Source organism: Herpailurus yagouaroundi, unplaced genomic scaffold (genome assembly GCF_014898765.1).
Source record: "Herpailurus yagouaroundi ecotype Mexico unplaced genomic scaffold, PumYag 202, whole genome shotgun sequence".
NCBI classification, from domain to species: Eukaryota; Metazoa; Chordata; class Mammalia; order Carnivora; family Felidae; genus Herpailurus; species Herpailurus yagouaroundi.
Window position 1 is genome coordinate 1,929,254 of NW_024412433.1, and position 23,749 is coordinate 1,953,002.

Consider the following 23,749-nt stretch of genomic DNA (forward strand, 5'->3'; position numbering starts at 1 on the left):
GATATGGACGTCTGTGCGATGGGCCGGGTGGAAGTACGCACAAATGAAAAACCACATGGTGGGAACAGGCTTGTGTAGATTTTTCTTCTAAAATGTTTCGCGTCGATCCTGCCAAGGCTTAGCGCCGCTGCTCTACAACGTGTTTTCACACCTATTTACTCACAAAACCCCCAGGTGGTTTGTATCTGGAGAGCCGATCCCACGGCAGACCGTTTACCATCGGTAGTAAAATCCGTGAGGACAACTCAGTTGTTTTGCTCAGTTGTTGCTGTCGGATGAGAGCCTTCACACCCTCACTGACGCTGCTTTTCCTTCTCTAACCACACAGGTCACCTCCTGAGAGCCCGCCTCTTGGATGACCTGGCCCACGACGCGTGGTCAGCAAGACTGGGAGTTCTCGTGGCCGTGCGCCAGCACTCCCTGCTGCTGTCCGTGTATGTGTCCGTGGAACTCGGGGGCTCTTTGGAGCTGTTGTTTACGTGGAAGTTGTGAGCCGTTGTGAACCGCTTAAAGGAGTGGACGTTGCTAGCAATGAGCTCCCAAAGCCATCCAGGTAAGACGCGGCCCTTTGTCTCTTGGCAGATGGCAGGGCCGTCCTTTCGAGATGAGACCGCGTGGCCGCTGCTGGCTCGATGCATGGCCACTGTTGGTTTGTGACCGCCCAGTGCAGAGTAGGTGGTGGGTTCTTCACCCTCAGCGGTTTGGGGTCGTGTCTTTGGTTTTGATTTGCACGTAGCCAAAACGGCGTGTGGTTTCCATTGATGCGAGGAGAGGAGGCTCGTGGTCAGCAAGGTGCCACTTAGGGCGGTCTGTGATTTGGAGAGTTAATTCCTCATCCGGTTTCTTTGGTTTTGAGGGGACTTGGTGGGGCGGGAGTGCCTCTGCGATGGGGCACCTGGGCTGGGTCTGAGGTGCGGCACCCGATCCGCACCTGTCTCGGTGGCCACGGGACTCGCTCCTGGGTCCGTGCTTTGTAGTAGGCACTGCACGGAGCATCTGGCTTGCACAGGGTTCTCACAGGGCCCTAAAAATCTCAGACCCGGAGGGAAGAAGTGACTTGCCTGAGGTCACAGAGCTAGTCAGTGGCAAAGTGTCACGGGCACGTGCACTCAGGGCTTCTCCTTCTGCCCTTGCGGAGCCACACTGTGTGTTCCCGCGTAGAGCCCGCGGTACTGTCCCGCCCTGTCCGCCGGGACCGACCCCCCTCCAGAGCCAGCACTGTCTGCTGCCCAGCCTGCTGCCTCTTCCGGTGCAACGTGGTCTTTAAGGGCACTTAGAGATCAGTTCTGTCTTGCATCCGTGTGAGAGAGGAGGTGGGGCTCGCCCGGACGGATGCTAAGTGTCCCTGTGGCACCCACGTCTCTCTTAGTGTGCCTCGGGGCTTGGCCCAGTAGAGTGGACGTGGAGGGTCAGGGTCTGGGTCTTCCCCTTTGGGATCGCTCCAGAACATTCTCACACCTTCCTTTGGCTCTGATTGGAGTTGCCAGGAGCCTCAAAGAGCAGGATTCCCGGTTATATTTAGATAGGAAAGCTTTATTGATTTAAATTGTTCGTGTATTGATTGCTGTAAAGCGTAAAGCAAAATTAAGCAGTCTGCATTGAAGTGTGTAAGGTAGATGCGAGCGGTGCCCAGCTCCCCCTCCCACTCCTCGAGCCACCGCTGTTGAGTTGGGGGTGTGCCTTGTTCCTGTGTATAAACATAGAGGGGTGTGGGTGCAAACATTTTACAAGAGTGTAATCATTCCATATGTGGGGTTCCGTGTTCTCTTTTCAATTTTAATATGTTATGAGCATCTTCTGATGTTGGTATGTCCGTCAATCTTATTTTCGATAGCTTATAGGTGGACATCCATGCGGCTGTAGCACTATTTATAACAGCCCCAAATTGGCATCACGTAATTATTTTGTACAGACGCTTCTGCAAGTCGTCTCCTGTGGATCAGTTCCACGAAGTAGAATTGCGAGGTTGGGGGCATGAGCTTCAGACGCTGGTCCAGACACGGTCTTAACTTACCTTCTTAATTACAGTTTAGGAGCACACAGAGTGTTCCTTTCTTCATCTGCCCCGGCACTCGGTGGATTTAGTCCATTTCACTGTTGCCACTATGCTACGGGAAATGATTGTTTGAATTTACGTCCCTGTGTACATGGGGGTGCACGTTTTGGTATAGACATGACCTGATCTGGTCCGTGCCAGCCACGCACTTGAAGGGCAAAAATGCTCTTTTGTTCCCGTTTTTGTGCCTAAAGAAGTTCGTATGTGTATAAAGTTTTCTCGTGCGTGCGTATCATATACTTCTATACAGGAGTGTACGTAGTCTTTGTGTGTTGTTTATCTATGAATGTTACCTTCATCGAGTGATTTAAAGCAGCATAGCCTCACTCTTTGGTGCTCGATTTCTACAAAGATGTGAAGTTGTCTATTACAATTGTAGTTTGCAGTATTCTTTTTGCACGGCTGATCCTTTGGTGCTTTACGTATTTTGGTGTGTTTGTCTGTGCGTAAACGTTAACGGCTAGCTCTTGGTAATTCAGTTCTTGGGATAGAATATATGGTATTTTTCTTTGTTTAATGTTTCTTTGCCTAAAAGTTTATTATGCCTTTAATTTTTTTTGAACGTTTATTCATTTTTGAGAGAGAGAGAGAGAGAGAGACAGAATGTGAGTGAGGGAGGGGAAGAGAGAGAGAGAGAGACAGACACAGAATCCGAAGCAGGCTCCAGGCTCCGAGCTGTCAGCACAGAGCCCGATGTGGGGCTCGAACTCACGAATATTATATCTTTTAAAAGCGGTTCTGCCCTGGCTTCTTTAGCTGACAGACATGTCTCTACACACTTATCTTAACCTTCCAGGTTTGTCTCACCAAATGGCAGAGTTCTCCTTCCGAGAGCCTTTGCCTTTTATCTGGAGAATTCGTCCACTAATGTTTATTATGGTCGTTGCCCTGTCTGATCACGTGTGCCCTGTCGCCCACTGACCCCTGTCATCTCTGTCCCTCTCAGAGGGTCAGGGATGGTGTGGGCAGGGCCACCGGGCGAGCCCAGACCTCCCTGGTCCCTCCCGTGTCGGTTCTGGTGTCGGTGGTGTGGGGGGGAGCCTGAAGCCCCGGGGATGTTCCCCCTTGTAGCCCGGGTCTCCTCAGGCCTCTGCCCCCTTCCCAGAGCAGCCCTGCACGGCCCGGCACACCGGATGCCCCTTGGCCGCCCTGCTGCCACGTCCTGGCACTGCGCCTGGCACTGTGACTCTCCTTCCCGCCTCGGATGGGATTGTTGTCCCGTCCTCTTGATCCCACGGGATTGGGATTTTCTAGCAAGTACCCCGAGTTCCTTATTACTTTATGCTGCCATTTTCTCATTACCCAGCTTTACTGTGAATGCTTTCATGTTTCTGTTTATGGCAATTTGAGTGGATTTATGGGAGGTAGGGAATAATGGTTGTTCAGTTTGCTATCTTGAATGGGAAACTTCTAGGAGTTCTCTGTCGCTTTTCCCGAACACAAGGGGCCGAGACCTGTTTCTGGCCGCCCAGTGCGCAATCTCCCTTGTCTCCTGGCCGTCCCCGCCCTGCCGTGCTCCCCTGTGGCCCGGGGACAGCCCAGCTGCCTTCGGTCCCCCCTCTTCATACTTGGCAGTGGGAGTTGGCTTTGCCCTGATGATCAAATGACCTTTTTGTCTGATGTGTATGATTTTTCTCTCCCCTGTGTTTCTTTAAAACTCCCTCTGGTGCCGGGTGAGGTACGCATTACGATTTTATTGCTGTTCTTTCTGAACTTTGCCAGAGCCGGGCCCTGGGTCTCTGACGTAAAACTGTTCGCTGTTGGGGTTTTATTGCCCTGAATAACTATTCCTAATGATGTGAGCAGCCTGGGGAAAGGGCCTGGGCAATCCAGCCACAAGGACTCCTCTTTGATAGCGAGAAGAACAGAACAGGTACAGAAGTATCCTGCGTCTTGCCTCAGCCAGCGCCCCAAACCCTTCCCTGTTGGGGACGTGCCGAAACAGGCCGGGATGGGCTTATTAGGACACAGGGCGTGCGCTTTGGAGGTGAGTCCCCGGCCCAACACTGATGGAGGATGGACACACGTGGGGTCCTCCCGGCAGGACAAGCAAAGGCGCCCTTTTTCCTCTGCCCTCCTGCTAAATCTCAGGGAGCCCGCAGTGGAGTCCCTGGGACCTGTGTCCCTCCAGACCATGCCCTTGATGGAAAACTGGTTGAGCAGGACTGGAAGTGAGTAATTCAAGTGCCCTATCTTTCTCTGTATCTTTGAAAAGGGCATATAGTGTTGAGTTAAAAACAGAATAACTATTTTGAGGAAAACTCGTGTATGTAAGATCAGCGCTTTAGTTTGGACCGTTCTTTGATTTCTTAATATTTTGTTCAGTGTGAAATACCCCATCCGCATAAAAGCAGCCAAAAAGTCTGTGTTGACAATAACTTAGTGATTGGTGAGTTTCAACATAGTCTCATTTCTTCGAAATGTCATAAAGTTTTAATCCTGAAAGTCTCCCGGGACAAGGCTCTGCCTCTGGCTGGTCCGAGCTGGGGCTCTGGGCTTCCTTCATCCGCACACTCGGGCTTCCTTTGTTTGATCCTGACTCTGTTTGTTTCGGCCAGTTTGGCTGCCAAGGTTGTTATGTTTTAATACAGAAATTATCTCAGAAAGGAACATTTGTATGTCACTTACATCATGCTTTGCAATGATTGCACGTCTCAGGGATATTGCGAAGTTTTAAGGGGAGGAAATGAATTTTGAGGACGTGTGGTTAACGCAGGGAAGGCACGGATTCGGAGCTGCTGGTGACAGGTGGTGACAGGTGGGCCGTGGACCCTGCGCGAGGCCTTGGGCCGCGACAAGCAGATGGGGAAGTCGGCAGCCGGGAGCGGCCTTGAACGAGGCCCGGGGAAGCCCAGGCCTAGGCTTTCAGGAGCGCTGCTGTGCAGCCAGTGGGCACAGCCGGCCGACGGGGAGTCCTGCCGCTCAGGTCAGGGGACTGGGCCACAGGAGCAGCCGGTGACAGCTGGAGAAGAGCTTCCTCGTGACCTTCAGGGAAGGCGTGAGAGAGTCCACAGCGGCTGGTGGACCTGGGGGAGTTCTGGGCCAGGGGCAGGACCCGGGGCTGGGTGCGGTGTGGGGAGTAAACCAGTTCCTGACGAGGGCCGAATGCAGGTGTTCCAGAGACGGGGGCCAGGAAACGCCTCAATCCTTCCAGCTGATTTTCGGATGGGAGATGCTTGTGCCTCTTGTACTCCGTACTCCTCTGCTTTCTCAAAGAAGGCGTTCAGAATGGCCGGTCCGTCTCCCGTCTGCGTCTCCCAGGCCTTCCCGGAGCGCCCAGTGCGAACATTTGCAGCTCGTGAACCACCACTATCCCCAGTCCCCTGCTATCATTATCTGGGATCTCAATCAGTCAAGGTTTGTTCTGGAAATGATGGAGACATAACGACTTCTTTTTCAACCTACTTTTTTTTTTTTTTTTTCTTTAAATCCTCAAATTGTGTTTTGTCTTTTAAAAATCACGGATACTCAGTCGTCATGAAGAGCTCGGAAAATTCACTGTCAATGGAGCATTGATGGTTTGTTTTGGCAATTCTCTGAAAATTCTTATACAGTATGTGGAACATTTGCATTTATGTCCTTTTTTTCAAAGCCACCATTGTAGAAATGCAAATTTCTGAGTTCTGAGATGCTGAATGCTGGATGATTAATGATATTGAAATTTAAGAATGAACCCCGCGCTATGTATTTGACACAGAAAACCCAACACGAGAATGATTAGAAGCCACTGAGTGCAGCTCGGCGGCGGAACAGAAGGGCCGTGATTGCTGCGCCCGGTGGCGGGGGCAGGTCCGGCGTGGACAGGTGCGGAGCTGTGTGGCGCCACGGATCCGGCTCTGGTTCACGTGTAGAACTTATCATGGCGACAGACCCACGTTGGTCCCTCGCGTACTCCAGGTCAAAACCTGACGTGCCTTTCGGAGGCCGACACGAGCGGCGTCTTCATTCTGAATCGTGCTTTGCAGCTCTCACGTTCGTTTTGCGTGACAGCCCCGTGGAGTGGGTCACAACGCCGTTATTCCTGTTTCGTAGATGAGGAAACTGGTTATCTACTGCTGTCCGGTGCTTAGCCCGACGTCAGGCAGACGATCGGAGGCCAGCCTGGAACCGGGATGGGTCCTCCGCCCTTGAGGGACGTACGCCCCGTGCTGGCAGACGTTGTGCGCACTGGGCCGGGTCAGGAGTGGAGGCCGCTGGCCTCCGTGGAGCTCGTGGGCCGTGTCATGCGGTCCCTGTGGTGAGAGGGGGCGGTGGGGGCACGGAGGCCGCCAGGAGGGATGCGCGAGGTCAGGACGGGGGAGCTCACCTGCCCAGGTGGGGCACGTGGAGCTGGGCCTAGGGGCCTGGAGGCGGGAGCTTGGTGTGGCGCAGGGAGGAGACTGGGAGCGGAGAGATGGGCGTGGGGTATGGGCTCTGGGGCAGGGGGGGGCGACACAGTCCCAGTTCCCTGGGATCTGAGACCCCCACATGTGTGGAGAAGGGATCGCGGCTCCTGGTCTCTTGCCCCTAAGCACCGTGCCCCCTCCTGGGACACACGCTTTGTGTTCCATTGGTTTAAATGAATGGGGCTTTGCCACGGTCGAGCCAGGCTTTGGTGCCGTTTGCGATGTGCCTTGAGTGTATTTCTGAACTTTTTCTGGGCTTGTCTTTGCCCCGTCCTTAGAGCCTGGGACTGGAAGACTGGCCAGGTGACTGGCGGACCAGGGCACTTGGGGAGATTTGGGTTGAAACTTTTTTACTTCCACTTAAGAGCCTTGTATTTGGAGGGCGCCTGGGTGGCTCAGTCAGTTAAATAACTTACTCTTGATTTCAGCTCAGGTCATGATCCCAGGGTCGTGGGGTGGAACCCCATGTTGGGCTCCCTGCTGGATTCTCCCTTTCCCTCTCTCTGCCCCTCCCCTGCTCATGCTCTCTCTCTCTTTCTCTCTCTCTCTCAACAAACAAACAATAAAAACAAGGAACCTTTTGTTTACTTATTTTTTGAGGACAAGATATAAAATAGTGACTTTTAGGAAAATAATGATTAAGAAAAATTCAGATCCAAACTTCGAGCTTCTGGAAGCATCTCTGGCTTTGTGTTTTTAAATTGGTCTGCTTTTAGCCACTTACTAAGATATTGGGAATATTGGCTTTTAATGAGTGATAAGCAGTGTATGATGAAAGGAAACCTTCTCTTCCACATTTGCCCCTCCCTTCCTTCCCCTTTCTATAAAACAAAAGGAGGAGAGAGATTCTGCCTCTCACGGAGCCAGGGCGCTGGCCGAAGGGAGAGTGGCCCTCTCAGGGCGCAGCTACTCTCCAGGAGGGCCGGCTTGGGTTCCGGCTCTGGGTCGTCTTTCAGAGTCATAAACCCAGACGTTGTACGGGGGCCTCTGTCCTGTTGGACTTCGGACCCCCTGCCACCCTCAGTCCTTGTCACCCCCTCCTCCGCCCAGTGTTCCTGCCTCTGTTCTGGAATGCTGTGATCCTTCCTGACTGGGACCTGGAACATTCCATGCTGAAATGTACCTTCAGAGCTTCGGGGATTGTATCGTGGAAAACAGTGTTCAAAGTCACAACCATTTTCTCACTTTTACTAAACGGTATCCTTCGGAAAGGTGGTAGGCGAGGGTTGTTAAAAAGTTGTACGTCATTTTTTTAATGATTTTTTTTTTTTAAGTTTATTCATTTATCCTGAGAGAGACAGAGAGTGAACAGGGGAGGGGCAGAGAGGGAGAGAGACAGCATCCCAAGCAGGCTCCGAGCTGTCAGCACAGAGCCAGACTCGGGGCTCAGACCCACAAACCATGAGATCGTGACCTGAGCTGAAATCGAGGGTCAGATGCTTCACCGACTGAGCCACCCAGGCACCCCAGAAAAGTCATAACGATTTTTAAAATAAAATACATAGATGTCTTGTATCTAACAGTTCCATTTCAAATAACATTTGTAAAGAAATCTGCAAAATTGGTTTAAGCCTCTTGATGTTAAGTATTTGGCCGTCACTGATGGGGGGAGCGTGGTTTCTGCGCAAAACTAACTACCTGCCACGGCCACGTGGGTTCCTCCACTCCGTGCTTCCTGTGTTTGTTCAGGGGGTCCTTTTTCATTGGTAAGCCCTCGTCCTCCGAGTTTTTCTGGGGACCTTTTGCGGTGGGTGGCTGGTTGTTCACTTTTTAAAATTTTCAACTCTTAGGCCGTTTTAGAAGCTTGCTTCTTAAGACCCGGTTGTTGAGGTCTGAAGCCAAGAGGAAACCTTGCGTTTGAAGAGCTAAAGATTCTAATGTGTTCCGTTCGCAATCATGGCCAAAGCTTCCTCCTTTCAAGATGTCTATGCGTTTTCCTAGGAAATCCTTTGTAGAAACTGGGCGTTTCTTAGCGTCTTGTTTCTCATTGATGCGTTGGTCCCGTGGGCTCTGTGAGATGCTGTTGGGATTCTACGTGGGATTCTACAGCTGTTGAGAATCCCCAGAGAATCGCAGGGGCTCTGTTCTCACCTAACTGAGGTTTTCTAGGCGCTGTATGGGGAGTCCTTTCTCGCCCGCTCACGCCTCTTAGGGGGAAGGTGCAGGTTGCGGAAACCCTCCGCTCGGTATTGAACAGTCTCGGGTGCAGAATTCTCGATGTGTCTCATGTTCACGTTCATGTGACCCAGACCAGGGGCTGACCGGCTGACCCATAAAGCCCCATCTCCCCACCATGGTCTGACATACAGAACACAAACCCGCCTGCCATTCTTTTGTTCTCCCTCTGGCTCTTTTCTGCTCGAGAAGCCGCGTGGCCCCAGCTGTCCCTGCCGGAACGCTGCGGTCGCCCTGTGGCTGTGCGAGGGCACGGGCGCTTTCCATCCTGGGTCACCCGCGTGCAGCCACACGGCACCGGCTGCTGTATGTCAGTCTCCCAGACAGGACCGGGGAAAGGGAGCAAGGCAGGGTTAATGGATTTCTTTCTTAGGTACTAGTAGACAGAAAGAGTTTTTAGAACGTTTGAAATGGTGTTGGGCGAACTGGAGACCTGGGCAGCAGAGATTTTCGTTGGGAGCAAGCTGTCCGTTCTTACATGGTGATGTGGTCCCTTCTGTTACTCCCCGGACATCAGGGGCATTTTGTACAACATTGTGTCTCATAGAATTGGGGTGCAAAGGTAGGCGGGGCCGTGTCCACACGGGCAGGTGAGGGACACAGGACAGCCTCCCCGTGGTCAGCACAGACGTGGTTCTCAGAAGGGCGGGGAGCGTCCCGGGTGTGATGGAGCAGCAGCGCCTGGCAGGTGACACCGCCCGGAGCTGGAGACCGCGTGTCCTGCGCGGCTGCAGGGACCGGCCCGGCCCGGCCGTGTTGGAGAGGAAGATAGCGGGATGTGGGGAGCTTCCCACTGTGCCCTGTTCAGCTTTCCGGCCTCCGTGTCACGGCCCATCGTGATCGGTGCGTGTCAGCTGGCCAGCGCCTTTGTCGAGGTCAGACTCACACGGCCTGGTGGCCCTGGCTGGATGCGGATGTGACTTTCTCAGTTCTCGGTTGGGCTTTCCTTGAACTCTCCAGGGGCCACAGGGCTTGAGGCGTGAGAGCCACAAGGTGGGATGTCTGTGGTTGTGGGTGTTCTTACATCTTCTGATGTTATGTGGGTCCTGGTAGGCGTGGATTTGGCAGACCAGTTTGCACGAGTGCGGCCTCAACAGCTGTAGCTCCTGGGGAGGTGGCCTTTTTAACCCTTTCCTAGCAGATTTGGGGGGATCTGGCCCGCGCGTGCGTCGTGCCGTGGGATGAGTCTGCTCTGGCCGAGGGATATTGTTTCGACCGTCGGCACCATCCGTGAGAAGAAAAGTGCAATTTGGGTCTTTCTTGACTTGCGTAAGTTACCCGAAAGAACATCATTTTAGCATTTCTCAACAGTTTCCAGTTCTGAAATATTTGGGCTTTCGCTGGGGGCTGGGCAGGGGGAGGGACCGGGTGAGCCGCGGGGCAGAGGCAGCTCTGTGCCCACTGGCTCCTGTGCCAGTCGTGACCCCTCTGCCAGAGGAGCGTCGGTGGGGCTCGTTGGCCTGGCCCCGTGGTCCCCGCACGGTGGGGCCATGTTGCTCCCTGGCGGGCCCTGACCCTTCAGAAGGGCACACGTGGCTTTGGTTTTGGCCTTCAGGCCAGCGCCTGCGTTGTGGCTTTGTAGAGGGTGGCGGTATGGCTGACAGATGGGTGATCTTGTCCTTCCCCCTTGAGAGGCCTCCACCGGGGCACTGGGTACAGGGTTCCGAGGAGGGCGGCCCCGTATTTAGAGTTGAAAACAGACCCTTTGGCAGTAGAAAGGGGGTGGACGTTCGGAATGAGCTGGGCCTGGCCTGCCGCACCTGGAGGGATGACCATCCTCGTTCTCACCTGGACGAGTTTGGATCCATGAGAGCACCTGGACAGGGGCGGACAGGTGGCCTGACGCACGAGCCCCCGTATTCGTCGTGGGATGTCGTTTAAGACCATTTACCAAAAAAAATAAAAAAAAAAATAAAAAAAATAAATAAATAAATAAAATCATTTACCAAGAAAACCTCTTTACTGTTGTTTTCTACAAAGCCAGGTTCTACAGTTTCTGGCTTTGTGTAAACTAAAAACATAGTTTTCGCAAGTTTTTGTTAAAAACGGGTGTCCTGTGCCTTCACGGTTTGGGGGGATACCTTTCAAGTCGGTTCCACACAGTTGTTCTTGTTGGAAGCAGAACTCAAACTCCAGGAAGCTGCAACCAGCCAGGGTAGACGCCGCGTGGGGCGAGAGCTGTGAGGCTCGGGCCAAGAATCCTGCTCTAGAACTTTCCACCAGTGGCTTTGGAAACGTTCTCTGTGGCTGCATCTCCCTTTTGCCTTGGGTGCTTATGGAATCTTCTGGGTGGACGGAGCTGAGTCCACTCTGTCGGTCGCGGAGCGTGCATGTGGAAGTCCGTGCAGACCCGTGGTGACCGCAGCGGTTAGGAAAGAGCCCCAGGAAAAGGAGAGCAGTTCACCTGCGTTTCACCGAGTGCCATGGGAATTCGGAACGTCAGATTCGAGTTTGGGGCTTAAAAGACAGACACATGAGTAGACTTTGAATGTGGCTTTGTGACTCAGCAGCGCGCGAGTTAGAAAGTCCAGGCTGTGTGACGTTTACACTTGGGGGGTGAGGGGACAGTGAGTTGAGGGTCAGGCCCAAGAAGCTTGCAGAATCTGGTGCTTTCTGCCCGGGTTGGAAAAGACAACCCATATAAGGGGTTTTGGGTCCTTCTCAGGTGAAGGGAAGCAGGGGCGGAGGTCAGGCTCGGGCAAGAGGAGAGGGCGATGGGGGGGCGGTGAGGAGAGCACCAGTCCTCGGGGATGCGTCAGCTTTGGGTTGCTGGGGTGGGGGGGGGGGTGCCCTGGAAGGTCACAGGGCAGTTCGCTCGGGGTCAGAGGTGGGACAGATGCAGCTGGTGGCGTGGACCGCCCGGCTGGGGTCAGCTCCTCCCCCCAGGCACTCAGCGTGCTCCCGCCTGTGCTCAGACCCGGCTCTGGGTCTTCCTCTGGGCCCGGCCCCTGGGGTTAGGGATGTGAGGGTGCCCCCCTCTCTCCTGTTTTCTTCTCCTCCCGCAGGGAGAGCGGGAGCCAAGCCGGCGTTCCCTGTCCTTGCTGTTTGTCACTTGTCCCGCCTGGGCTGGTCGGTCTGGCCGTGGCCGTGGCCCGTGCTGGTCCTGGAACGCTTGCTCGCGCGCGGCCGGGTCCGCAGGGTGCACCCTGACCCCTCCGTCGCCGTGTGTCGGAGCGGAAGCTGGCCCTGGGCAGACGCGGGTGTGTGTGCCGTCCATCCCTCCTCCCTCTCGGACGCAGGTTGTGAGCTCTGGGGAGAGGAAGGAGGTTTCGGGCCCGGCAGCGGCCATCTGACCGGGTTGCTGATCACCACAAGGTGTAACTGAGATGGAAACGTTCGATTCCTCCTCCTCATCTGCCACATTCAGGCCTCATTGTGTTCACTCGACTGAGCCCCGATTTCTTCCCGTTCAGAAGGAGGTGGCAGTGGGAGCACGTCCGGGGCACAGTGGCCACTCCCGGCCTTGCCAGCGTGGACACGGGAGGCTCTGTGCACCTGCCGGTGCGTGTTCGGAGGGCGCCGGGTGTGCGACAGCTGGCTGTCGACAAGCAGGGGGGTGAGGGGAGGGATCGTAGGCTGTGGGCTTCGGACGGTGTGTGTGAAGAGACCGGCACGTTGCCCTTGCCGCGTTCCTCCCTCGTCTGAGCGTGAGGGGAACGTCCGTCTCCAGTGGATGCGCGTCCTGTGCTACACCTGCCGGCCCCCCGGGACCGTCCGGGCCACCACACACGAGGATGGTCTGAGAACCGCCGTGGCCGAGAGCGGCCTGCGGAGACCCGACGCCTGAGTGCCGCGTGCGACCCAGGCTTGGCTCCCGGCGTGGGAGAAGACGCCGGGGGAAACTGAGGCCGTCTGAGCTGGTGCTCGTCTCTGAGCGTCGGTGCGCTGTGACTGGTGCTCCCAGCAGCGTGGGGTGCTCCTGACGGGGTGTTCCGGTCTGCTGATAAAACGTGAGCAAAGAAAATAAGATGAGTTCGTAGCTGGTCTCTTGCTCGCGCTGGGCACGAGTGGCTGGTGTGCAAGAGACGTCCCGGCACCCAGCATTCGTCGTCTTCCCTTTGTGGATTCTCGTAGATTAGCGCGGAACACGTTTCCTTATTCTTTGTCACGGTTGTCCGTGGCCGCAGTGTCGCTCGTCGGACCGGTCCGTGTTGGCAGGTGTGGCCGCGTTTCCAGTCTTCCCGCCGTGGCTGCTGTGAACGGCGCTGGTCCGGAGCGCCCCGTTCCTGAGCCAGCTTGTCCCTGAAGTGTCACAGGCGTCCCGTGGAGGGCACCTGTGGCGCTTCGCTTGATAGATTCGCACCACGGGACCCTCGGAACTGGCGTGCGCATCAAGGAATTGGAGCCGTCCAGCGCCCAGACGCCCTTGGCGCCCTTCCTGGCTGCCGCACCGCCCCTGGCCCCTGGGGATCAGCGGCCTCGCTCCCGACACCTTGGATCCGTTTTTCCTCTCTTTAAACTTTCTATTAACACGATCGTCTATTAACGATCATCTATTAACAAGACCGTTCGGCTTCTTTCAGTCAGCGATGTCTGAGATTTACGGGGGTGGTTCACTTCTGTGGGTTGTGGCATCTCGCCGTGTGAGCACGCCACGGTTCACGTGTTCTGGTGTTGAGGGCTTAGGGGCGGTTTCCCGTTTGGGGTTCCTACTGGGGCGCTCCTACGGCATTGTCGGGACAGCTGCCGTTCCCCACGAAGCACGCGTTTCTCGTGCCAAGACGTGGACGTGCCATCAGTTTTCTCAAGCAATCCAACCCATTTACGCGCTGATGCACAGAGGCCCCCGGCCCGCCCTCGGCCACGCTTGGTGGCGCTGTCCTCTTTCACAGCGGTGTCTGCGCCGCCCTGATGGCCAAGGGTGCCGAGAGCAGCTCTGCGTGCTCGCCGGGCCCCTGGGTGCCCGCTCTGGTGAAGTGCCTGTGCGTGTCTTTTGCTCATTTAAAAAATCGTGTGTGCTGTCTGTATTTTTCTGACTGGTTTGTAGGAGTTATTTATATAGACGAGAGGCGAGTTCCTCGCTAGTGATTTTCTTCGCTATTTTCTCCCTTAATTATTTTTTTGGTGAACAGATGTTTTTAATTTTAACACAGTCCTAAGTTTATTGGTGGTTTTATTTATGCCGACTTGAAGGTTGTAGAGATGCTCTGTATTATTTTCTAGAAGCCTCGTTGTTTTTACCGCTCACATTTAGATTTGCAGCCCACCTGGAATTGATTTTGTTTTTTTAAGTTTATTTATTTATATTGAGAGAGAGAGCACGAGCAGAGGAGGGACAGACAGAGAGAGAAACCGAAGCAGGCTCCACACTCAGGGCGGAGTCCGATGCGGGGCTCATAGTTTAATGAACTGCGAGATCGTGACCTGAGCCAAAATCAAGAGTTGGACACTTAACTAACCACTGAGCCACCTAGGCACCCCTGGAATTGATTTTGAAAAAGAATATGATGTGAGGTGGTAATTGAAGGTTACTTTTCCCATTTGGACATTCATTTGGCCCAAAAGATAGATAGATAGATAGATTTTTAAATTTTTTTTAACGCTTATTTATTTTTGAGAGAGAGAGAGAGACAAAGCACGAACAGGACAGGGGCAGAGATAGAGGGAGACACAGACTCCGAAGCAGGCTCCAGGCTCCGAGCTGTCAGGACAGAGCCCAGCGTGGGGCTCAAACCCACGAACGGTGAGATCGTGACCTGAGCCGAAGTCGGACGCTCAACCGACTGAGCCACGCAGGCGCCCCGGCCCAAAAGATTTATTTGAAAGATTCATCCTTTCTCCACTTCTCTGCAATTGCCATCTTGCCCTAGGTCAGGTGTGCGTCCAGGTCTGTTTCTGGAGTTTGTTCTGGCCTGTTGGTCTGTTTGTCTGTCCGCATGCCAGCACAGCATTGTCTTAGTAATTGTAGCTTCGTAATTGGTGCTCCTGTTGGTCATGTGCTTCCTCCAACTTCTGATCATTTTAAAGCATGTCATGGTCCTTCTTAGCCCTTGGTCTTTCCTTCTGACCTAAAATCAGCTTTTTGATTTCAGCCAAATACCACTGTGATCTCCTTTGGGAATATATGGATTTGCCTTAAAATCAGCTTGTTTCAAATCTTCCAGTCCATGTGTACGATGTATCTTCTTATTTATTGGGGTCTTTAATTTCTTCAGTCACATTTTGTAGTTTTCAGGGTAGAGGCCTTTCATTTCTTTTGTTAGATTTACTTCTACTTTTTTTTTTTTATAATTTTTTTTTTCAACGTTTTTTATTTATTTTTGGGACAGAGAGAGACAGAGCCTGAACGGGGGAGGGGCAGAGAGAGAGGGAGACACAGAATCGGAAACGGGCTCCAGGCTCCGAGCCATCAGCCCAGAGCCCGACGCGGGGCTCGAACTCCCGGACCGTGAGATCGTGACCCGGCTGAAGTCAGACACTTAACCGACTGCGCCACCCAGGCGCCCCTCACTTTTTTTTTTTTTTTTGATGCTGCTTTGTTTTTAAAACTTTATTTTTTTGTTGTGTGTTTGTATTTAGAACTTAATTTTTGTAGAGCCGCCTTGTCTCTAGACCACTTGCCTGTAGATTCTTTCGGGCTTTTTACGACAACTGTCCGTGGTAGCAAGTGTTTTATTTCTTCTTTGCTCATTTTTAAACCTTTTGTCTTTTTCTTGCATCGTTGCATTGTCTAGGGCCCTCCGTCAGCTGTTGAACAGAATTGGTGATAGTGGTCGTGGTTGTCTTGTTTAACAATCAAGGGGAAAATATCCAACATTTCATCACCATGTACGCAATGTGCTGTAGGCTTGCGTAAGTAGCCTTCATCACGTGAGTGCATTTCTCTTCTGTCCTCAGCTTGCTGAGTTTTTCTCAGAAGTAGGTGTTCAGTTATTAGGTTAAACCATATGATAGTGCAGACATTTGCTCTTTTTTTTTTTTAGTCTACTGAATGGCACCTTTGATTTAGCGGTGCCAAATCTACTATATTAGATATTTTGAATCTATTAATCATGATCTTTTCTCCTTTGCTTGATTCATGTCGTGAATTTTCTCAGTGGAGGCTTGAATGCTAAGCCTTACATGTGTTAATAAATCCAACTCTGGTTTTAATACGTTCTCCTTCTATACTACTGGATTTGTTTTGCTTATATTTGGCTTAATTTCTTTCACGCAGACTCATGAGTGAGATTGACCTGTAGTTTCCTTTTCTTGAAATAGCCTTGTCAGGTTTTGACGTCCAAGTTGTGCCGGCCGCTTAAAGTGTGGTAAGCTGGTTCCTTTTTGTCTCATCCTGGGGCGGACAGAGTTTTTCTTTAAAAAGTCAGATGGTAAACATTTTAGGCTTTGTGGACCACATATGGCTTCTCTTATGTATTTTTCTTCTTTAAATTTTTGTAAACAGCCATTTAAAAATGTAAAGACCAGTCTTTCTTAGCAGATTGTGCAAAATCGGGCCACAGATTGTATTTGGCTTCCAAGCCATAGTTTGCCGACCGCTGTTAAATTCTCCTGAAGAGTTTATATGAGATTGATGTTATTTGGAAGAAGATACTGGTGAAGCTGCCCTGGAGTTTTCTCGGTCTCAGAACCTGTTTTCTTTGTAAGAATGTTTGTAAATTGTACCCTCAACGTATGCAGGACTATTCAGATTTTCCGTTTTTTCTCGTGTCAGTTTTAACGTGTTTGGGTTTTCCAAAGAATTTTTTTCATTCCGTCTGAATTTTTAAATGTATTGTATAACGTTGTTTACATACTTTTGCATTGTCTTTGCAGTGTTTTGACGTCTCCTTTTTGATTCTTTATTAATAGTTTTCAGCTGCCACGTTTAGTTTTCTTGATTATCTCTATTGGATTAAGAAATCAATTTCTGCTCTTCCCATTGCTTCCTTTTATTCTTTGGATTTATTTTGTGTTTTTTGTTTTGTTTTTTGGTTGTTGTTGTTTTGTTTTGTTTTTAATGAAGTGTTTAGGTCACTGAGTTGTTGTTGTTTTTGTTTTTGTTTTTCCAGACGTTCTTTTGTAATACATGGATGTAAGGCTATAATTTTAACCTATATGGCTTTAGCAGGATTGCGCGAGCATTTTGGTGTGTCATTTTTTATTATAATTCAGCTTAGAATGATATCTAATGTCCCTTTGGATTTCTTCTTGGATCCAGGGGTTATTTAAGAAGGTCTTTCTTCATTTTACCTTTTTGTGAATTTCTTATTATCTTGCCTTTGTTATTGATTTCCAGTTCAATTTCACCTTGGTTGCTGAATTTCCTGTGTATAATAATTTCGATTTTTGAAAATTCCGTGAGGTTTGCTTTGCTGCCGTGTGGTCGATTTTGTCTGTTTCGTGTATGTGATCAGAGAGTATGCCAGGAAGACTTGAGCCTCTAGGTCGCCGTCGAGCGCATCAAGCACGCTGCTGGCTGCTGGCGGTGCTCGGCCCCCCCTCCCCGCCCCCTGCCCCACTCCACTGGTCTGTGGCCCCCTTTTTGTGCCAGTTGCCATGAGTGGTATTTAAACACCCCGCTGTGATCGCGGGTTAGCGGTCTTCCTCCTGTTAGTTCTGCCTGTGGCTTTTGAATATTTGAAGCTATTTTAAGCCCATCTAGATTTAGAATTTTACACTCTCTTGTTGGAAGAACCGTTTTATTTTCATGCACCGTCTGATTTCGGTGTCCGCGAGGGCCAGCCGAGTTCTCCTCGTCCTGAGTCCTGGTATGCGAGGAGCCCTTCCTCTCCTTACTCCTAGTACCTGCCTCCACCTTGGCGGGCTCTGACCCCATTTCCTTTCCCCAGAGTCTGCTCAGCTCCGCACCCTCCGGGGTGAGCGCACGCCTCTGGGGGAGACACGGGCGCAAACACGCCCTCCCCTCGCTTTGTTCCTCTCACGCGTTGGCCCCTGCAGTCCTTGCTGCCTCAGTAGCGCTCTGATTCGGAAGCTTTCACGGTGCGTGCGTGGAGCACCGTCGTCAGCCAGGCCTCCCCGGCCTTGGCTGAGAGGTTAGTGCGCCGTAAGCTGGTCTGCCGTGGGCAGAGTGGGGGGTGCGATTAACGTGTCAGTGCTAGTAGCGTGTTCCCAGTGTCACCATCGAGATGTTTATCCCCCCCGCCCCGTCCACGTTGGTTCTTATTTAGGTTTCCCAGGTGACCGAGCGGGCCGTATTGATCTTTATGTTGTGGTCACACAGCTGCTGGCGCGTTTTAGGGTGCCCGAAATTTATCTGCACCGCGAGCTGCTCTCACAGCACTTTAACTCCGGTATTTCACGAGCTGGTTTCTGTCCCACCTTATAAATGGCGAAGTCTGGCAGATCTGGGCGCACCCGTGCGCTTGTGGGACGCTTCCTGCCCGCCTGCCCTCCCTCGCCCCCTCCCGCCTTGGTTTCACCAAGTTGTGTTTTTTCCCACAATACAGACGCAGAGCTCATTGTGGATTCGGTCCGGGGAAGAATTTGTAGGCCTTTGCTGCTCGTGCCTTCCGTGTCATGACTGTGCCGGCATCGGGTTTCCCTCCGGACAGGGCAGAGCTCGAGTGTGTCCCCACGTCTCTCTCGGCCTCATGTTCATCATGCTTTGGGGGCGGGGGGCTGTATTCGATGGTCTCTTCGTTCTTCCCCTTCCCCCGAGGTTCCATGATCCTCATGTTTGAGTGGAAGCCAAGGCCAGAAGGTTGGAAGTAAGCCAGAGGCTGGCACATTTTTATCCTGGGGGGTCGGAGGGTAACACAGCTTCTCCTTTTCAATGATTTTTTTAGTGGGGGGGGGCCTTGGGGGGGACTCTTTTTCCACATTAAAATTTACCTTTTCTGTTTTGTAACTCGTGCGTTTCACGTGACATAGTTAGGTCATAAATACCATGCTTGGTCTGTTGCGTCTGGAAGTACGTTACGTTCACGTAAGCACTAATTCAAATCCTTTAAAAATAAGTACAATTTCACTTTCAAGTGGAATTACAGATTGCTTACTTTTAAGGAAGCCAGGCTTTTCTTCTCCCCGCAGGAGGTGAGGCCTTATGGCCAGAAGACCATCTCAGCGCTGCTGTAAGATGGTTTCCGGAATGTGCATCCTCCTTCGAGATAACAAAACACACACAGCGTGAAGTCTGGCCGACTTGGAAACACTTGGCGCTCCGCAGGGTTCGTGGCGGTCTGTCTCCCTTGCCGATGGAGAGTAGACGCCGGAGTGGTGGGAGGGGACGGTGGTCACGGAGGCAGGACTCAGGCATGGCTGCTTAGATGCCCTTCTGCCCGGTGCCTTCCGCGGCCCTGGATGCCGCGGGCGGGCACTGAGGCCTGTCTCCGGCAGCTGGCAGGGCTCACGGGAGTCCTCGGTCAGGCCTTTGTGACTAGGCAGGATCAGCGGCTGTCACTCGCTGCGCTTGATCGTTCCCGGTGCCTCCTCTCAGACTCCGGGGCCCTTGGGAGCACGGGCCCGGGACCTGCCCCCTCCTCGCGGTGTCTTGGGGGGCCTCGGTCCAGGGAATAGTCACCCCTGCAGCTGAGCCCCCACCTGTGGCCCGGGGAGCCGCAGCCTGCGCCAGTCCTGCCTCCCTTGCTCCCCTGCCAGTGTCCGCGGTGGTGGGTGCGGCCCCCATGACATCGTGACTTGGGGGCCTCTCTCGAGCAGCTAGGAGTTAGCGGGTCGTTCGTGAGCGACGGCAGAGGCAGCGCCTGCTTGACCGCGGTGCCGCGGGGCCATGGTCCTGTGTGCGTCCTTTCTGAGCCGGACGGTGACACTCCGACAGATCTCGGCGTGACACGAGCGCCTGTCCCGTAGCTGCCACTGCCCCTTCTCAGTGACGTCCTCACAGCCAGCGCCGTGGAGCAAGGGTGTCGGTGTGCAGGTTGACAGGTGGGGGCACGGGGCCAGAGTCAGGACCACTCACAGTGCCCTGCCTGAGTTTTCCCCCCTTTGCTCATCACATGCCGCCTCTGCAGGTGGACTGCCCAGCCTCCGCCCCCAGCCCCTCCCCCAGGGCTCAGAGACCCTCCCTCTGGGCTTGGTCTCCTTCTCTGAAAACCCAGGACACGAGAGGCTTCACCGACTGATGTTGGGAGGGTTGCGTGAGGCAGGCACGTCGCCGGGGCCCGGTCGTGCCCAGGATGTCCGCTGCTGTCATCCTTACGGGAATCCAGAACCTCCCAAATCCCAGAACCAGTCCCAGAGCATCTGGCAAGTTTCAGCTTTGTCGGTGCTGTCAGACTCCTGCCCTTTCTGACAAATGTTAAAACCTTGTTTGAAGGTGTTCCCACGTTTGAGGTTTCAGGATGACTCTGACATCATTTCAGGAAGCAGATTTGAGGAGGGGTGTTTGCACGCGTCAGCCACCCTCCCCCAGCCCATGACCTTGCTGAATGGTCTCCACCCGCAGCGGCTGGCTGCTCCGGGCACAGGCTGTGCAGGGGCGGGGGCGAGGGGGGAGGGGAGTGAGCAGGGAGCCCTGTGAGTGCAGGGATGCAGAGGACACGGCCGGAGAGAGAGAGAAGCCTGCCGCTCTGGGTACACGGCCCGGCCCGGCCCGCGGGGAGGCTCTGCCGAACCCACGTGACGGACCAGGATCAGACCTGTGTGTTGTAGGGTTTTGCCCTCTGGTGACTGATGATAAAACAGGACTCTTACGAAAGAGATTTTACCAACAGATGGCAGAGCTTGGGGGCCCCCGTTATTCCAACGGGAAGGTCTCCGCAGGGTCTGGCCAGCTGGCTGGGGTCCACTCAGACCGTCACGGTGAGGCCTTCCGGAGTGGCCTGGGCCCGGAGAGGGCAGGTGCGCGCCCCTGGCTTCTGTTTGGGGAGCTGTGGTTAATGGTGTGGGGCGGGGGGGCGGGCCCCGCAACCGGACTCTTCACCCCCGTTCTGGGGGGCCTGGGGCCCTTGTTTCCCCGGCGCGTGTGCCCTGCCTGAGCCCCGGGCCCGTGGCCCGTGAGTCCCGGGTGTGCTGCTGCTCCCTGGCGGCCCGGGCCCAGAGGAGGAGCTCAGCTTACACTCGGCCTTCCAGGCGGGGCAGTGGCCGCCAAGTGGTTTCTTAAAAAGAATTCCTCTTCCCCTGATTAATTTCTGGCGAGCGGCAGCGGGGCGCTCTTGCGTCAGTAAACGTCGTCATAAACCCTCCGCTGTCTGGATCGGACGTAAACACCAGGCTCCTGACCCCCGGCCCGCCCGCCCGGCTCGATCCGTCGTGTTCTTGGAGGAGCCCTTCTCCAGGACGCTGAGCTGGCGGGCGCGCTGCACAGATGTGCTCTGTTTACTGGGAGGTCCGTGTGTCCTCCTCCCGCTTCCCGTGTCCCCGTCGCGGGGGACCTTTGCCTTCTTCCAGCAGGTCTCCTGTGACCTTTAGAAAGGCCCTGCGCGGGCGGCTTCAGGACGTTGTCTCGGCCCCTCTGGGACTCCCCGAGGTCGTGCGGCCCACCCCTCGCGTGTGGGGCCCTCAGGCTTCCCGCGACACTCTGTCCCGCTCCGTCGGCAGCACGGAACAGCTCCAGAGAGCCGCCGGGCTGCCTGCAGCCGGACCCGCCTCGGTGGAGGCCTTTGCATCTGAGGCCCTTCGCAGGCTCTGCCCTGGTCACAGACAAGTAACTGCCGTCCCCACGGCCCTCGGTTTACGGGTCAGCGTGCGGTGGCCGGAACTGAACAGAACGCCCCTGCGTCACGGCTCCTCCTGGGTTATGGGGAGAAGGAACTTGCCTCAGGTTTTCTCATGGGTGGTTTGGGCAGCCGGCCAGGGGTGATGGAGCCCTGCCACAGGTGGGTGACGCAAACCCCTGGCTTCCCGGGTGTGTGCGAGGAGCCCGCTTTCCCACTGGGCACGTGAGAGGATGGCTCCAGGAGGCAGCAGCTGGCAGATGGTGAGGGACGCGTAGCGAGGGCCTCGTGGATGGGGTCTGGGCCGGGCCTCCACGGACCTTCAGCGGGGAGGAACGACGGCCGTGTGGCCCGCGGGGCGGCCGGTAGCAGCCACGCTGTATCAGGCAGTGTGCAGCTGGCCATCCCGGGATGCTCGCTAGGGTCAGGAAGGAACTGGCTGGGACTTGGCCGTGCCCTTGAACTCGGCCACGGGGTTGCTTTGGGTCCCTGCAGGGCACAGGGCATGCTTTGGGCTGTTGTTCCAGCGCCCAGAGATGGAACGGCAACCCCCAAGACCGAGTCCACATCCGGCCGGGGAGCTGAGCTGACTGCTTTCAGGGTCTTTGGTTTCTGCTTGTTTTTAGCCTGTGCACGCAAGCTGTGGTCAGGATCAGAATTTTAAGGAAGAGTCATAAACGACAAACATCAGAGGCGTTGATAATATTAACTTCTGCGTAAACCTGAGAGGAGTCTGCTCTATTCTAGTTGAGCAGCCGCGATCCGAGCCTTGCTCGCTGAGGACCGGGCTCCGCAGTGCGGCCGGAGAGCAGGTGCCTTGTACCCGGGGCATATTCTGTCTATTCTAGCGCAGGATGGGAGGGAGGGCCACCCCGCATCTGTGCTGTATCCCCTGTTCCCTCGGGAAGGAGAGGATGCGTACGAGGGCTAAGCTCGCTTCATTCATGCCAGGAGCTCATCTCAGTGGGCCGGGCGCTACCTCTGTCCTCTGTCCCAGGCAGGGACGGTGAGGCTAAGCCGTGTGCTTGAAGAAACTGGCGGCTGGTGAGGGCAGAGCCAGCACTGGGCCAGCCTGCAGCTCCTGCCGCTGCCTTGGGGCTCTGCGTATCGGAAAGTCTGAAACATTTGCTCGGGAAGGCCGTTAGTGAATCGTTACAGCTCTAGTCAAAGCGTGGTGTTTTCCAGAAACAGGTGCAGATTGCTAGGAACCATGAGCGAGTGATGTGGTCTCCCTTGTTCTTTGTGTCTTGCGTTTGAACTCACAGGGCTTGAGAAGGTGGAGTCTGTGGGTTTGAGTTGGCTTCTCTTTAGGAACATTGTGGTGGGGGGGGGGTGTCTTCTGTGTGATGGGGGCTGGTGTGCGGACCGCTCACCTGCCCCGCGTCGCCGTTGGGAGAGTCCTCAGGTGTTGTGCTCGTGGTGCTCTGGGGACGGAGGGCAAGCAAGCTGCGGGGGGGCGCTCGGTGGAGAGGCCCAGGAGCCCCTGAGTAAACCATGCAGGTTTTAAGGAACGCTGCCTTCTGTCGATTTTTCTCAACTGGTTGCTCTTTTCATTTGTTACTTCTTGAAGCTTCTTCTGTATCACTTACTTAATAAAGCAGTCCCTTCCTCTCTGCTGACACGGGGATGACTGACAGGCCTTCTGATTTCTCTGTTCACGGTGCTTCTGTTGTTGTGAAATACAAACAACATAAAATTGAGCATTTTAGGTATGTTTAAGTGTATGGTTCGGGGGCACTGAGTACGTAAACAGTGTTGTCTAATCCGTGTTATTATCCGTCCCCAGAACTTTCTCACCTTCCCAAACAGAAACTCTGTGCCCACTAAACACTAACTCCCCAGCCCTGCACCCCCAGCCTCGAGAAACCTCTGGACTCTTTCTGCCTCTATGGGTTTGTCTGTTCTTGGGGTCCCACAGGTGGAATCAGAAAATGTTTGTCCTTGTGTGTCTCCTGACATAGCATTTTCAAGGTCATCCATGATGTAGCAAATGTCAGAATTTCCTTTCTTTTTAAGGCCGGATAATACTCCATTGTGTGGGTGACCACGTGTCGTCCGTTTCGCCATTGATGGACTTGCGGGTTGTCTGTACTCTTTGGTTGTTTTGAATTGTGCCGTTACAAACGTTGGTGAGTCGGAAGCTGCCTCTGGCACACGCAGACGCCTGGGTTTTGCCCAGCACCTGCCAGGGCAAATACACAATGACAGTGGGCTTTGCAGGATTGATTTCTTCTATTTCAATGTGTTCAAGCACCACTGCTCTGTATTTAATGGCAACTGCTTAAAGACCCAGGTGGCTCTTGTCCTCTTGCTTTGAATTTTCGCTCTGTTAACAGTGTTTCTGTCTCGCGGAGCGTGTGGTGTGGACCTCCGTGTCGGGGCCACAGCGATGGGTGGTGGCGGAGGCACATTTCTCGTGGGACGCCTCCGGGCCACGTTTCTTTCGGCTCGTCGTGGTTGGGGTTTTGCCTTTGCACGGCTGGTTGGGGTTCGAAGTTTAGAATCTTCTTACTTGTGCTTGGAGATATTCCTCAAATACCCGGTTTCCTGTAGCGCTGTTCCCGGGCCTGCCTGCTCCT

The 23,749-nt window shown here is 53.9% G+C and overlaps 1 protein-coding gene across 4 annotated transcripts in view; it reads left to right on the plus strand.

Moving 5' to 3' along the window:
* The first annotated feature begins 309 nt into the window (after positions 1-309).
* The window catches only part of HDAC4 (histone deacetylase 4), a 255,760-nt gene continuing 232,320 nt past the window's right edge, over positions 310-23,749 (plus strand). For 3 of the 4 annotated variants that reach the window (XM_040450473.1, XM_040450474.1, XM_040450475.1), the window contains exon 1: positions 311-553. In XM_040450473.1, the coding sequence (XP_040306407.1) occupies positions 532-553 (22 nt within the window). In that variant the 5' untranslated portion in view covers positions 311-531. Of the gene's footprint in view, positions 554-23,749 lie in introns of all 4 variants that reach the window. The other variant, XM_040450477.1, reaches the window with a different exon arrangement.